At 41.0% G+C, this 16,869-nt stretch overlaps 1 protein-coding gene across 1 annotated transcript in view; it reads left to right on the plus strand.

Annotated features, from left to right (window-relative positions):
* LOC306971977 (cytosolic phospholipase A2 delta-like) overlaps nt 1-15,935 on the plus strand; it is a gene marked incomplete at both ends in the record, with an annotated part of 28,129 nt that extends 12,194 nt beyond the window's left edge. The window contains 14 exons of the mRNA XM_079568420.1: nt 125-179; nt 247-371; nt 5,031-5,144; nt 5,289-5,323; nt 6,311-6,449; nt 6,522-6,658; nt 9,461-9,680; nt 9,762-9,879; nt 9,952-10,089; nt 10,336-10,440; nt 11,646-11,825; nt 12,651-12,823; nt 13,962-14,148; nt 15,736-15,935. Of these exons, the coding sequence (XP_079424546.1) occupies nt 125-179; nt 247-371; nt 5,031-5,144; nt 5,289-5,323; nt 6,311-6,449; nt 6,522-6,658; nt 9,461-9,680; nt 9,762-9,879; nt 9,952-10,089; nt 10,336-10,440; nt 11,646-11,825; nt 12,651-12,823; nt 13,962-14,148; nt 15,736-15,935 (1,926 nt within the window). The remainder of the gene's footprint in view (nt 1-124; nt 180-246; nt 372-5,030; nt 5,145-5,288; nt 5,324-6,310; nt 6,450-6,521; nt 6,659-9,460; nt 9,681-9,761; nt 9,880-9,951; nt 10,090-10,335; nt 10,441-11,645; nt 11,826-12,650; nt 12,824-13,961; nt 14,149-15,735) is intronic.
* Nucleotides 15,936-16,869: the final 934 nt, after the last annotated feature.

Below are 16,869 nucleotides of genomic sequence, written 5' to 3' on the forward strand. Positions count from 1 at the left end.
ATCTGACCCCATGTTGTTTAAGAAACGTTTTGCTGATGGATTTTTCCACGCTGTTGTTCATTTGTTATGTTTTGTTGTGTTGTGTTGTGTCCGGCGCTTTGTAAATAAAGTTTGTGTGTTGCAGGCGGGTCCTCTGTCCGTGCTCTGCGTCAAAGTGCAGAAGCTGCAGCACTCGCACTGTAAGATCTCGCTCCATAGAAACCTCAGCCTGGCTCCTCAGAAGTCCTGACGTCTGTCCCGTTTCAGACCTGGGCTGTTCTCCACAGCTGAAGCTGAGCGGGGCGTACGAGGGCTCCCACGCCCTGGGCCCGAGTCAGGACACGCTGCAGTTCCACATGAACCGAGCGCTGGACACGGAGCTGGGCTTCAGCGTGAGTACGGACGTCCCACACACGGATCCCACCGCTCAGACTCTCATTCATGCCAGTGTGGATTTAAGGTTCTCCACCAGAGCTCCAGGGCTTTGATTCAGCTCAGGACAGGGTCGATTCAAAGTTTCCTCCTCAGGCCCCTTGTGGTGTGGTGTGGTGTGCCACAGGGGTCCATCCTCGGGCCTGTTTTCATTGTATCTGCTTCCCCCGGGATCTGTTCTGACCTGGGGGGTCATTTCAGCTCTACACTTAACCTCGTAACTCCCACCTGAACGGATCCCATTTTCTCCAGTTTGGCTTTACCCTAATCAAAAAGCTTCTTGGGAAAAAAGCACCAAAACAGCCACAAAAAATGAGAAGAAAACAAGGATGTAAACGCGACAAAAATGTGACAAAAAACTCAACAAAAAATGACAAAATTCAACAAAAAAGTGACAAAAATTCAACAAAAATGTGACAAAAATTCAACAAAAAAGTGACAAAAACTCAACGAAAAAAATGACAAAAACTCAACAAAAAATGTGACAAAAATTCAACCAAAAAGTGACAAAAATTCAACCAAAAAGTGACAAAAATTCAACAAAAAAATTACAAAAATTCAACAAAAAAATTACAAAAACTCAACAAAAAAATGACAAAAATTCAACAAAAAAGTGACAAAAATGTAACAAAAATTGTAACAAAAATTCAACAAAAAAGTGACAAAAATTCAACAAAAAAGTGACAAAAATTCAACCAAAAAGTGGCAAAAAATCAACAAAAAAGTGACAAAAATTCAACAAAAAAGTGACAAAAATTCAACAAAAAAATTACAAAAACTAAACAAAAAAATGACAAAAATTCAACAAAAAAATGACAAAAATTCTACAAAAAAGTGACAAAAACTCAACAAAAAGTGACAAAAATTCAACAAAAAAATGACAAAAACTCAACAAAAGTGACCAAAATGAAAAAAAATAAAAGCAACAACACACAAAAAAAGGTGACACGACACAGAAACAACGCGAGGAAAAAGATCAGTTTTGTGGGTCTTAGCTTTCAAATGAGCTGTTACACAGGCCTATATAACGGCCAAAGAGGACAGAATGCATTCGGTTCAGGCGGGTGGTAAGAGGTGAATGTCAGTGTCAGCTTTTATTATACGGCACATTTGCAACAACACATGCAAGATTAAAGTCCTTTTTAAATGTGGAGTAAAAAAGACACATCAAAAAGTAAAAATGCAGGAAACAGATGTGTTTTAAGGGCAGTTTTAAACGTTTCTAAGGTTGGAGCAGCTTTAATGTTTCAGAGTTTAGGAGCAGCCGCGCTAAAGGGTTCACTGCACCATCTTAGTCAGAGCAGAGTGTTTGATTCAGCTCAGGAGAGGGTCGATTCAAAGTTGGAGGCAGTGTTTCCTCCTCAGCCCCCCTGTGGTGTGGTGTGGTGTGCCACAGGGGTCCATCCTCGGGCCACTCCTGTTTTCATTGTATCTGCTTCCCCCGGGATCTGTTCTGACCTGGGGGGTCATTTCAGCTCTAAACTTAACCTCTTAACTCCCACCTCCCACCGGATCCCATTTTCTCCAGTTCGGCTTTACCCGAATCAAAAAGCTTCTTGGGGAAAAAGCACCAAAACAGCCACAAAAAATGCGAAGGAAACAAGGATGTAAACGCGACAAAAATGTGACAAAAATTCAACAAAAAAGTGACAAAAACTCAACGAAAAAAATGACAAAAACTCAACAAAAAAGTGACAAAAATTCAACAAAAAAGTGACAAAAACTCAACAAAAATGTGTCAAAAATTCAACAAAAAATGTGACAAAAATTAAACAAAAAAATGACAAAAATTCAACAAAAAATGTGACAAAAATTCAACAAAAAAATGACAAAAACTCAACAAAAATGTGTCAAAAATTCAACAAAAAATGTGACAAAAATTAAACAAAAAAATGACAAAAATTCAACAAAAAATGTGACAAAAATTAAACAAAAAAATGACAAAAACTCAACAAAAAAATGACAAAAATTCAACAAAAAAATGACAAAAACTCAACAAAAAATGACAAACACTCAACAAAAAATGTGACAAAAATTCAACAAAAAATGTGACAAAAATTCAACAAAAAAATTACAAAAACTCAACAAAAAATGACAAAAATTCAACAAAAAATGTGACAAAAATTCAACAAAAAAATGACAAAAATTCTACAAAAAAGTGACAAAAATTCAACAAAAATGTGACAAAAACTCAAAAAAAAAAAAAATCAACAAAAAAGTGACACAAATTCAACAAAAAATAACCAAAATTCAACAAAAATGTGTCCAAAACTCAACAAAATTTTCAACAAACAACAAAAGTGACCAAAATGAAAAAACAACAACAACAACAGACAAAATAAGGTGACACAACACAGCAACAACGCGAGGAAAAAGATCAGTTTTGTGGGTCTTAGCTTTCAAATGAGCTGTTACACAGGCCTTTATAATGGCCAAAGAGGACAGAATACATTTGGTTCAGGCGGGTGGTAAGAGGTGAATGTCAGTGTCAGCTTTCATTATACGGCACATTTGCAACAACACATGCAAGATTAAATTCCCTTTTAAATGTGGAGTAAAAAAGACACATAAAAAAGTAAAAATGCAGGAAACAGATGTGTTTTAAGGGCAGTTTTAAACGTTTCTAAAGTTGGAGCAGCTTTGATGTTTCAGAGTCTAGGAGCAGCCGCACTAAAGGGTTTCACTGCACCATCTTAGCAATAGCAGAGTGTTATGAACTTGCATCTCCACAAAGCTCCAGCAGAAGTTCTTGCTCTTGGTCTCTTCTGGACATTTCCCCCCGCTGCTGTGACATGTTCAGGCGAGTCTGAGTCGGGCTGAACTTTGGCACACCGGGCTCGCTCTGTGATGTGAGGGATGATGTGGGGCAGGCTCAGACTTGACCGGGATTCCTGGTGATGAGCAGATTATACAGGACAGAGTCAGCAGCACATTCTCTGACTCCAGGCTTTTAAAGGAACAGGCCGTTCTTACCTGAGCTTACACGAGTTGATGCGAACCTCCAAGATGTTGTTTGCATTTGGCCTCTCCCAGCATGTTCCTATAGCTCCAAGCGTGGGTGAAACAGAAGCTCCCGTCCTTTGATTATGATTATCTAATTAACGTCTGAAAGAACATCTTATTTGTTTTGTATGATTTGATGAACGTGAGTTTGCAAAGGAAGAGAGAGAAGCTGAACTCACTGTGATCATTACGTCACATTCATGTTTGTTTTGTTGTTGCAGCTTCAGCTTTTGTTCTGTCTCTTTTATTTTGTTATTAACCTCTTAACTCCCGCCTGAACCGAGAGCATTTTCTCCACTTCAGCTTTACCCAAATCCTGTAGGCCAGTGTAACACCTCATTTGATCTACAAAACTCATCTAAATGGATCCTTTTCCTCACGTCATAAGACTTTTTTTCCATAATTTTTTGGGGTATTCAACTCTTTTTGTTACTTTTTTGTAATTTTTTTTCTTAATTTTTTTTTTATGTTTTGTCACATTTTTGTCGTTTTTTTGGTCATTTTTCCGTAATTTTTTAATCACATTTTTGTGACATTTTTGTCATTTTTTTGTCATTTTTGTCACTTTTTTGTCATTTTTTTGTCACATTTTTGTCATTTTTTATCCATTTTTTGTCACTTTTTTGTCATTTTTTTGTCACATTTTTGTGATTTTTTGTCACACTTTTGTCATTTTTTGTTACATTTTTGTCTTTTTTTTGGTCATTTTTCCGTAATTTTTTTAATCACATTTTTGTGACATTTTTGTAATTTTGTCGTCATTTGCCCAATTTTTATCACATTTTTTGTCAATTTTTTGTCACATTTTTATCATTTTTTTGTCACATTTTTGTCATTTTTTTGTCACATTTTTGTCATTTTGTCGTCATTTTTTATGTCATTTTTGTGTCATTTTTTGACAAATTTTTATCACATTTTTTGTCAATTTTCATTCATTTTTTGTCATTTTTTTGTTACATTTTTATCATTTTTTTGTCATTTTTTATGTCATTTTTGTGTCATTTTTTGTGTCATTTTTTGACACAAAAAATGACACAAAAATGACATAAAAAATGACAAAAAAATGATAAAAATGACATTTTTTATGTCATTTTTGTGTCATTTTTTGTGTCATTTTTTGACAAATTTTTAACACATTTTTGTCAATTTTCATACATTTTTTGTCATTTTTTTGTTACATTTTTGTTGCTATTTTCACAGCTTTTTTCCAGAAGCTTTTGGATTGGGGTAAAGCCAAACAGGAGAAAATGTGCTCGGTTCAGGCGGGAGTTAAGGGGTTAAATCAGACGTCTGTATATAGTTTATGTAGAATAATATCCACGTTAGTGCATCCGAGACTCGCTGAATCCTAAATGAGCCCTAAAGCTGAGCACTTTTAATCAGGCTGATCAAAGAAGTCACAAAGGGCTGACACACGGCCACCAGGGGGAGCTGTTCCCCCATTGGCTCCTTCAAAACTGCTCCCGATCGTCCATTGAGCCCACACTGGTCACATCTGAGCCCACAATGGTCACGCCTGAGCCCACACTGGTCACGCCTGAGCCCACACTGGTCACATCTGAGCCCACACTGGTCACGCCCGAGCCCACACTCGTCTTGTGTTGTCTTGTTTCCAGGAGATGACGGCGAGTGAGGAGGTGGAGGAGAAAAAGGAAGTGCTTCTGTCGGCGGTTCCGCTGAAGTCGCTCCGCCCACAGCACCGCGCCGACGTCTCCCTCGCTCTGGCCGAGGTACAAGTACTACAAGGATCACTACTACTACTACTACTACTACTACTGCTACTACTACTACTACTACTACTACTACTACTACTACTACTGCTACGATGATGTAATGCCGCCTCTAAGAAGTACAAACCTAAATGTCTGTTTCAGGACACGGTGGATCTGCAGCTGGAGTCGATCGAGCGGTGAGGAGTTTGTGAGGAGTTTGTGAGGAGTTTGTGAGGAGTTTGTGAGGAGTTTGAGGAGTTTGTGAGGAGTTTGTGGGGAGTTTGTGAGGAGTTTGAGGAGTTTGTGAGGAGTTTGTGAGGAGTTTGTGAGGAGTTTGTGAGGAGTTTGAGGAGTTTGTGAGGAGTTTGTGAGGAGTTTGAGGAGTTTGTGAGGAGTTTGTGGGGAGTTTGTGAGGAGTTTGAGGAGTTTGTGAGGAGTTTGTGAGGAGTTTGTGAGGAGTTTGTGAGGAGTTTGTGAGGAGTTTGTGAGGAGTTTGTGAGGAGTTTGTGAGGAGCTTGAGGAGTTTGTGAGGAGTTTGTGAGGAGTTTGTGAGGAGTTTGTGAGGAGTTTGTGAGGAGTTTGTGAGGAGTTTGAGTCGTTCAGGTGTGACTCTTTTCCCTCTCTCGTCTCTCAGGGCGAAGGAGGAAAAAATGACAAAAATGTGACAAAAAATGACAAAAAAATGACAAAAATGTGATAAAATGTTACAAAAACATTACAAAAATGTGATAAAAATGTGACCAAAAAAAATACAAAAATGTGACAAAAAATGACAAAAATTTGACAAAAAATGACAAAAAATGACCAAAAAAATGACAAAAAAATGACAAAAAAATGACAAAAAAATGACAAAAATGTGACAAAAATGACTAAAATGACAAAAATGTGACAAAAATGACAAAAAATGAGACAAAAAATGACAAAAATGACAAAAAATGAGACAAAAAAATGACTAAAATGTGATAAAAATGTGACCAAAAAATGCAAAGAATTTGACAAAAATGTGATAAAAATTTGACCAAAAAATGCAAAGAATTTGACAAAAATGTGATAGCAAAATTGACAAAAAAATTACTAAAAGCGGTGAGGAGCTTGAGGAGTTTGTGAGGAGTTTGTGAGGAGTTTGAGGAGTTTGAGTCGTTCAGGTGTGACTCGTTCTCTCTCTCCTCTCTCTCCTCTCTCAGGGCGAAGGAGGACCTGGCTGTGCGTCTGGACCTGGATGTTCCTGCTGAGGAGAAGGAGTTCCTACAGAAGAGGAGGAGGGTCGTGGCCACAGCTCTTCAGACTCTGCTGGGTCTGACGTCTCCGCTCTCGGATGAACAGGTCTGGAACACACACACCAGTTAGTTCTGCTTCCACTGGAGGAACCTTTAACCTTCACCTTGGTGCCGGCAGGTGCCGACGATCGCGCTGGTGGCGTCCGGAGGCGGGGCCAGAGCCTGCACCGGGTTCCTGGGCTCTCTGAAGGGGCTGAAGGAGACGGGAGTCCTGGACACCGTGACCTACATGAGCGCAGTGTCGGGCTCCACATGGTCAGAGTTATTACACTTTCAGCCTCACTTTCTCACATCCTTTTATAATCGTGCTAAACATAAAACCGGTTCATCTTGACTTCCCTTTTTTTTATTTGTTTAGTGTAACACTTCTGATATGAAAAATAATGCAAGTGCTTTGCTAAAGATTTCAAGTTCGTCTCTCAGGAGAAATATCTAGTGCTTAAAAGAAACACTGAACACAGGTATAATACCTTTAATTTGTAAAGCACTTTACATGGAATCTCAAAGTGCTACAGCACAAGTAAAAACTGACAATAATAAAATAATAAAAGCATAATAAAAGCACACAAAAGTTGAAGTTAAAATGTTAATAAGGGAACAGAAAAGTCTTGAGTCTCTTCTGAAAGTCTCCAGAGACTGTGGGGCCCTCAGGTGTGGTGGTCGGGCGTTCCACAGTTTGGGAGCAGCCGCCTGGAACGCTCTGTCACCCATTGTCCGGAGCTTTGTTCTGGGGACGGAGAGAAGGTTGGTGTCTGTGGACCTGAGTGTTCTGGTTATGGGCGGAGGGGTGAGGAGTTCAGTGAGATCGTCCGGGGCGTGTCCATGGATGCATTGACAGGTGAGCAGGCAGATTTTGTATTTGATGCGTTGTCCGATCGGGAGCCAGTGGAGGTCACGGAGGGCTGGGGTGATGTGCTGGTGCTTAGGTGTCCTCGTCAGGATCCCGGCCGCGGCGTTCTGAATGTATTGAAGTTTTTGAAGACTTTTTGCCGGGATCCCGACGAGGAGGGCATTGCAGTCGTCCAGCCTGGAGGAGACAAAGGCATGAACTAGTGTTTCAGCGTCAGAGGGGGAGAGACTGGGGCGGAGTTTGGAAATGTTAAAAAACTATGCGTGCCACCGGATTTATTTTAGTGTTGGCGAGCCATGTTACGTACAGGTATATACAACAATATTTACATCCGTTCATTTACGGGTTGAAACAAAAAAAGAAAAACGATCAGACAACTGTTCTATGAGAAGTAAGTCCACACGCTGGAGCGCAGCGCCATCGTCCATCACGCAATTGTTCATATAGTTCATAGGCGTTGGAGGTGGTGGGACACGCAACAACAGGGACGAGAGAGTGGCCGCAAGGCCTCCGACCGCACCGACAGAAGAATCAGAAGTCAGAGGAAGTTTTGGGAAATCCAGAGGGCAGTAACGGTTCTCCCACAGACTGGACTGCCTCACGGACCCGTGGCAAACCTGGCCTGTACAACAACATGTAGCAGTAAAAAACAATGTCTAAAAAAACTTTAGATACAACCATGGCAGTGTGGTAATCTCCGATAAATGCATGGTGTCAATGCACTTAAATACACATTGAACACCAATGACAGAAGAATAAGAAAAGGCATTGCAATAAATAAATACAGATAAACCGGTCAAAACATAGCCGGGGAAAGCTAACGGAGCTAACCACACTGGCATGGCACATGTACAAACATTCAGTGGAGCTACTTTAACTACTTTAACCCACATAAATGTAAATGTAAATGTAATTCCTGTCCTATCTATCTATCTATCTATCTATCTATCTATCTATCTATCTATCTATCTATCTATCTATCTATCTATCTATCTATCTATCTATCTATCTATCTATCTAGTATCTATCTATCTATCTATCTAGTATCTATCTATCTATCTATCTAGTATCTATCTATCTATCTATCTAGTATCTATCTATCTATCTATCTATCTAGTATCTATCTATCTATCTAGTATCTATCTATCTATCTATCTATCTATCTAGTATCTATCTATCTATCTATCTAGTATCTATCTATCTAGTATCTATCTATCTATCTATCTATCTAGTATCTATCTATCTATCTAGTATCTATCTATCTAGTATCTATCTATCTATCTAGTATCTATCTATCTAGTATCTATCTATCTATCTATCTATCTAGTATCTATCTATCTATCTAGTATCTATCTATCTATCTAGTATCTATCTATCTAGTATCTATCTATCTATCTATCTATCTAGTATCTATCTATCTATCTAGTATCTATCTATCTAGTATCTATCTATCTATCTAGTATCTATCTATCTATCTAGTATCTATCTATCTATCTATCTATCTAGTATCTATCTATCTAGTATCTATCTATCTATCTAGTATCTATCTATCTATCTAGTATCTATCTATCTATCTATCTATCTATCTAGTATCTATCTATCTATCTAGTATCTATCTATCTAGTATCTATCTATCTATCTATCTATCTATCTAGTATCTATCTATCTAGTATCTATCTATCTATCTATCTATCTATCTATCTATCTATCAATCTATCTATCTATCTATCTATCTATCTAAAGGACGGCGCATAATCAACATTTGTATCTGCGCAGTCGTCGCAAGGATAAAAACAACAACAGTGAATGACTATGTTCATATAGCACGGCGACACTCACCGATCCCATTCAAAACAAAGGCACACGGTCACGATAAAGCGTCGCGGTTGAACCACCTGGTTGAGGAGCACAACATGTCAGAACTGTTCATAAAAAGTGAGCAGTTTAGACGTCTAGATTAACGTTTTACCTGCAGCCGCACCCGAGTCCCGCTTGTCCCGCGCACCGAGCTGGCAGCCAGTGGCTACTGTGTGTATTGGCCAGCTACTACCAGTAACCGGACATCCAGGAAGGCGCGCAAAGGCTCATGGGAAATGTAGTTCTTAGGGCAACTGCAGGGAATGTATTAATATTAGCTGGGTTCCTTTACGATTCGCTCTACGTTTTATAGATTATTCACATCCCTCTCTGCTCTCCTGTGTCCTCAGGGCGATGTCCGCTGTGACCCAGGACGAGAACTGGTCCCAGAACCTGGACTCCATCATCTCCCGCACCCGCCAGCAGTTGACCAAGAGCACCAGCAGCGCCTTCAGCCTGGAGAAGATCAACTACTACTACGCCGAGATGGAGGAGAAGAGGAGGCGGGGCCACCTGGTGTCCTACATCGACATGGGGGGGCTCATCGTGGAGCACCTGGTGTTCGGACAGGTCCTCGCTTCTTCTTCTTCTTCTCCTCCGCCCTGACCTCGTCCTCCTCTGCTCCCGCGCTGACGGTTTCTGCGTTTACAGAAGAACACCAGCACCCTGTCGGATCAGCAGAAGACGGTGAAGGACGGGCAGAACCCTCTCCCCATCTACACCGCGGTCAACGTGAAGGAGGCCATCGACGGGCACCAGGCGGAGAAGGGTCAGTGCGAACAGCTCAGTGAACCCGATGGAGATGTTCCTCCTCAGAGTGTTCACGTTGTCTCCTCCTCAGAGTGGGTGGAGTTCACGCCGTTCGAGGTGGGTCTGCAGAAGTACGGCGCGTTCGTCCGGGCCGAGGACTTCGGCTCCGAGTTCTTCCTGGGACATTTGATCAAGAAGCTCCCAGAGATCAGGCTGTCCTTCCTCCTCGGTGAGAATCCTCTTTGACTGTTCCATTCTGCAGGCTCCACTTTACTTCTAAAAGTGCAAACAAACAGCACAGCAGGTGGACTCTCAGGTGATCACAGTGTCTGGCCTTTAGTTTAGCAGTTTGAACTGTTTATCATCTGAGTCTGAGCAGAGCTGAGGAGGAACTGAAACTCCTGAATAGAAACAAGTGTTGTCCCGCCCTCAGTTCTCTCTGCTGTGATGATGAACTGTGTTGTTTCTGGTTCAGGAGTGTGGAGCAGTGTGGTCTCTCTGAATCTGACCTCTCTGTGGAAGGTTCTGAGCGGGAGCGAGCCTCAGTGGACGCCCGAGCAGACGGACGTCGAGAACATCGGTAAACACACACGTGGAATCAAACAGCTCAGAAATACGTTATTCAGGGCTGTCAACTTTTCACCCAACTTTGGAGTGAGACATCGGTAGGTCCTGAGCTGGGTGGCCGTTTTCTTGCCTATAGCGCCTTGTGATCGACCGAAATTCAAAAAAAAAAAAAAGTATATGCTTTAGGTGTCTGAACATATCAGGAGCTGCATAGTCAAAATCTATTTGTACCTCAAAGTCTGTGTCAAAGGGGAGTACTGCACCAACACAAATGACCAGCAAAAGCCATTTAAAGTGTGGGAGAGCATTTTAAGGGGGGGGGGGGGGGGTTGGGGGTCCTCCCCTAAGAAAATTCAGAATGTGATTTCCTGCATTTTGGTGGATTTTAGATCATGAATAATACCTTTATCTGGTCTATTTACTGCTGTTAAAGAATTACTTTTCTGGCCCCCCTTCGAATTGGGACCCTTCATCGTTACATCCCTGACAGAAGGTATAATGAAACAGCATTGTGCATATTGTATTTCACTTTTAAAAACATTTGTGAGGCGTTGTTTGGATCATCCTTCAGTGTTTTAAGTCATGTCCCTCCTGTTTCTCTGCCTCATATCAGTCATTCTACTTCTTAAGCAGCATATAATTTAGACAATCTTCTGGAGTATTTTTATAGCATGTTTGATTAAACTTTGAGTATAATTAGTCCTTTTAAAGCTAGCAGAGTCACACAAAGAACGCTGTATAAACTAAAACAGCAATAAACTAGAGAAAAGCAATACATCTCTATGCTAAATGGTACAATATGCATGTTGAGCACACACAGGACTTTGCACAATACTTTATTGTCAGGCTCAACAGAGAACACACAAAAAATATAATTGTGCTGATATGTAAATGCGAGAGTTCTGGCTGAGAAAAAAAATATACACAAATGATGGGCAGACACCGGAACAACCAATAGCGCAAGAGGAACGCTCTCACACACACACATGCTAAGAGCAGACGAGCTGTGGCGCGGACAAACACAAACATGAAAATAAACATCGCTGCAAAAAGTCAGGGATATATTTTGGTTGAGCGTGGGATTTGAGGGTTGTAGCGTGAGAGCGTGTGAAGGCACTCAACGAGGCAACTCACGAGGAAAGCGTGAGAGTTGACAGCCCTGACGTTATTGTTTCATGTGAACGATGACCTTTACGACCTGAGCGTGTGTTTCTTCAGAGCAGGACAACCAGCCGTTAACTCTGGACACCGTCCTCCTCAGCCCGGTGTCCGGCATCGGCTCCATGTTCAGCGGATTCTTCCGGAACCGACCGATCATCAACGAGACGTTCAACTTCACCCGCGGCCTGAGCCTGCACCATCACTACAGCAGCTGCAGCCACTTCCTGGCCTGGAAGGGTAAGACACGCCGCCTCCAAAGTGTCTCCAAAGTGTCTCCAAAGTGTCTCTAAACTGTCTCCAAAGTGTCTCCAAAGTGTCTCCAAAGTGTCTCTAAACTGTCTCCAAACTGTCTCCAAACTGTCTCCAAAGTGTCTCCAAAGTGTCTCTAAACTGTCTCCAAAGTGTCTCCAAACTGTCTCCAAACTGTCTCCAAACTGTCTCCAAACTGTCTCCAAACTGTCTCCAAACTGTCTCCAAACTGTCTCTAAACTGTCTCCAAACCAGGGGTCACCAACGTGGTGCCCAGTAGCCCTTGTGACTTTTTCTAAGGTGTAAAACACTTAATTTTCTTGAATCTGATTCTTAAAAATACACTTATTTCGATCTTGTATCTCACTACGAGTTTAAAATTAAGATATTTTAATATAATATAGGGTCAATATCCTATAAGTAAACAGTGTACATTTAAGTCTTTAGGTAGCTTTTTTAACTGGTAGCTCTCGAACAACTTAATGTTCTTGAAGTAGCCCTCGGCTGAAAAAAGGTTGGTGAACCCTGCTCTAATCTGTCTCCAAACCGTCTCCAAACTGTCTCCAAACCGTCTGTTTAAGGGCTGTGGTGGAACGTCTCGCTGTCGCATCTATTTGACCTCTTCGTGATGTACAGGGTTTATCCATTTCAACATTTTGTAATGAGAGCAAAGTCGGCCAAAGGTTTAGCGTCGTCCGTCTCCTCCTCTGCCTGTCGCACACGGCTCTTCAGTCCTTCTACGGTGAAAGAGGCGGAGACAAAGAACATGGACAATCTCACATTACCGCGTCTTAAAGTGTCTGTTTGTTGCAGAGTCTCACCCGGACGCCTTCCCGAACCAGCTGACCCCGTCGGACCCCACTCTCCGCCTCATCGACGCCGGACACTCCATAAACATCGGCTGTCCCCCGGTGCTGCGCCCGGAGAGACGTGTGGACATCATCATCGTCCTCAGCTACTCCTGGGACCCTCAGGACGTCTTCAAAGTGAGTGACCGGCACCTTTCACAGACAGAGGCCACAAAGTGCTTCACAACACAGTTAAAAGCAGAAATGACGAGCCTGACCATGCACGGCTCTGAAGGCTAGAACCAGAACTTTAAACTTGATCCTATAGGACACTGGCAGCCAAACTGTTTTAAAATAGGAGAAATGTGGGTCCTCCTGTTTGTGCGGGTCAGAACTCTCGCTGCAGAGTTTTGCACTAATTGCAGTCGAGAAGCTCCTTCTTGTTAAGACATGAAAACAAACCGTTACAGTCGTCTAAACGTGAAGACACAAATGCATGGATGATCAGCTCCAAATCATTACGTGACCATATTGATAAGTTTAGAAATGTTCCTTAGTTGAAAGAAGCAGTTCCTGGTTAGCTGCTCACAGTGCTGCACTAATGACATGTCTTTGTAGAAAAAAATAACTCCCAAGTTACGAAGGCTTGGCTTCGCAGACTGGCCTAAATCACCCAGGAACTGTTTAATCCCTGGAATTGAATCATCAGGTGCGATTACCAGGGTTTCCGTTTTGTCTGCATCGAGCTGCCATTGTTTTATTTCCACTAGACAATGGAGCAGAGAGTTTAACTTCTGGATTTCAGACGGTTTAAAGGAACAGTAAAGCTGGATATCGTCCGCAAATAGGTGGAAAGAAACATCACTGAACCTTTGGATGATCTTTCCCAGAGGGATCAAGTACAACAAAAATAAGACGGGACCTAAAACGGACCCTTGAGGCACTCCACACAACAAACCCACAGACTCAGACATTGTTTGGTTAGCTGTAACACTAAAGCTACGCCCCGATAAACATGAGGAGAACCACTGTAGAACTGACCCCGACAGTCCTACTTGATCCCTCAGTCTTTTCAGCAGAACCTGATGGTCAACGTTGTCGAAGGCTGAGGACGGATCCAGGAGAACTAGAACAGTGTGTTTCCCAGAGTCAGCAGACATCACTTTCAGTAAGGCCGTTTCCGTAGAGTGTTGTTCACGGAAGCCCGACTGAAATGGCTCGTGGATGTTATTTTGATCCAGGAAGAATGTAAGCTGTTCACAGACCACCTTCTCAAGGAGTTGGAGTCGTCGTCTTCGCCTGTTTTTCCTGAACGTGTTTCTCGTCTCCTCGTCAGGTCCTGAGGAAGACGGCGGAGTTCTGTGAGGAGCGTAAAGTCCCGTTCCCGAGAGCCGACTACGCCCAGCTCCAGCAGCAGCCGCTCAGAGAGGTCTACGTGCTGGAGGATCCCGAGACGCCCGGGGCCCCCATCGTCCTGCACCTGCCCCTGGTCAACGCCTCCTACAGGGAGCACAAGGCCCCGGGTGAGCCTTAACTCCAGATTACTCCAGGGCACAGCCGTGTGTTTATGCAGATGAGGAGCAGACGTCTGGGGTCAGGAGATGGTTTTACAGGAAGTCCTTTGTTTCAAGGACAGGTCTTTGTCCTAAGTGTGAAAAGAGGATCGAGCTCCAGACTCTGCACAATCATAGATTTTCAACTCTAGATTTCTGATGTTTAAAAGCAGCTCTTTTACAAAACGACATCCTCTCTGGAGCCGCGCTGATCAGCAGAACAAACAAGGTCAGAGTCTTCATAGAAACGCTGCTCACCGAAAGTGTGTTGGAGTCGCCCCTGACCACCAGGGGGCGGCGTTACTGCAACGTCCGCTCCCCGCCCTGAGGACCAAAGAAAAGGGCTTTCCTCACTCATTGATCAAGATGCTTTAACCTCTTAACTCCCACCTGAACGGATCCCATTTTCTCCAGTTTGGCTTTACCCAAATCAAAAAGCTTCTTGGGAAAAAAGCAAACTTCAACAAAAATGTGACAAAAATAATAAAAAAAAGTGACAACATTTTTTTTTTTAAAAAGTGGGGGAAAAAGGGGAAAAAAAATCTACAAAAATGTGACCTTTTTTTTTTATTTAAAAATGACTAAAATTTAAAAAAAAAAATGTGACAAAAATTCAACAAAAATGTGACAAAAATTCTAAAAAAAAATGTAACAAAAAATTAAATAAAAAATAAAAGTGACAAAAAATTGTTTTTAACAAAAATTCAACAAAAATGTGACAAAAATAAAAAAAAATGTGACTTTTTTTTTTTTAAATGTGACAAAAATTCAACAAAAAGTGACAAAAAAATTTAAAAAAATGTGACAAAAAAAAATGTTACAAAAATTCCAAAAAAAAGTGACAAAAATGTGACAAAAATTTTAAAAAAATGTGACAAAAAAAAAAATGTTACAAAAATTCAAAAAAAAAGTGACAAAAATGTGACAAAAATTTTAAAAAAATGTGACAAAAAAAAAATGTGACAAAAAAATAAAAATGTGACAAAAATTCTAAAAAAAAATGTGACAAAAAAATTAAAAATAAAAGTGACAAAAAAATTTTTTTAACAAAAATTCAACAAAAATGTTACAAAAATAAAAAAAAAGGGACAAAAATGTGACAATTTTTTTTTAAAAATGTGACAAAAATTTTTTTTTGCAAAAATTCTACAAAAATGTGACAAAATTTAAAAAAAAAAAAGTGACAAAAAAAAAAAAAAGTGACAAAAATGCAAAAAAATAAAATGACAAAAATGTGACAAAAATTCAACAAAACACAGCAACAACGCGAGGAAAAAGATCAGTTTTGTGGGTCTTAGCTTTCAAATGAGGTGTTACACAGGTTTGGTTCAGGCGGGCGATAAGAGGTTAAAAACGGCAAAATTATCAAACTGAAACCGAACACTGATGCTCTTTTTGTTTCCTTTTAAAATAGATGATTTTCAAGCCATTTTATCATGATGTTTCTCTCATATCGTGATATAAGGAGTGGACGAGCCTTCCTTCAGACTTTAACCCCAGTCCTCGTGTCATGACTTGACCTTTGTTGACCTTTGACCTCTGTTGTAACTGCTCCAGGCGTGCGGCGGGACAGCCCGGAGGAGCAGGCGGAGGGCGAGGTGGACGTGAGCTCCGCAGACTCGCCCTACACCACCAGTCACATGACGTACTCTCCCCGAGACTTCGACGCGCTGGTCGACCTCACCTCCTACAACGCCCAGAGCAGCCGGGACGCCGTCCTGACCGCCATCCGGGACGCCGTCCGAGGAAAGAGCTGAGCCAGAACCAGGGCGCGGTGACCACCTGCAGGGGGCGCCGTCCTGACCGCCATCCGGGACGCCGTCCGAGGAAAGAGCCGCGGCTGAACCAGGGCGCAGTGACCACCTGCAGGGGGCGCCGTCGGCACCACTGCTGCAGCACCAGGAACTCTTTACATTTAAACAACTCTTTCGCCTGGTTTCCCTCATGTTACACTTTAAATATCGCTCCTGTGAAAACACTGGCTTAGGCACAAGTAAAGAAACATTTTTGAATTTTACATTATTGTATTTTAACCTCTTAACTCCCGCCTGAACCGAGAGGATCTTTTTCCTCAAGTCATCATTTTTTTTTCATCATTTTTTTGTTGGGTATTCAACTCATTTTTGTAACTTTTTTGTCTTTTTTTTGTTGTCTTTTTTTGTCAATTTTTTGTCACATTTTTGTCAAATTTTTATCACATTTTTATCTTTTTTTGTCATTTTTTGTCATTTTTTAATCATTTTTTTGTCATTTTTTTGTCATTTTTTTGTCATTTTTTGTCATTTTTTAATCAATTTTTTGTCACTTTTTTGTCAATTTTTAGTCACATTTTTGTCCAATTTTTATCTTTTTTTGTCATTTTTTGTCATTTTTTAATCATTTTTTGTCATTTTTTAATCATTTTTTGTCATTTTTTTGTCATTTTTTGTGTCAAATTTTTATCACATTTTTGTCATTTTTTTATGATATTTTAGGATTTTTTTTGTCACATTTTGTCACATTTGTGTCATTTTTTCGTCAATTTTTTGTCAATTTCTTGTGACATTTTTGTGACATTTTTGCCACTTTTTCATACATTTTTCGTCACTTTTTTGTCACATTTCCATCATTGTTTTCATCTCAGTTCTGTTGCTTTTTCTCACCTTTTTTCCAGAAGCTTTTGGATTGGGGTAAAGCCAAACTGGAGAAAAT

This window comes from Gobius niger, assembly GCF_951799975.1.
Source record: "Gobius niger genome assembly, chromosome: 12".
NCBI lineage: Eukaryota > Metazoa > Chordata > Actinopteri > Gobiiformes > Gobiidae > Gobius > Gobius niger.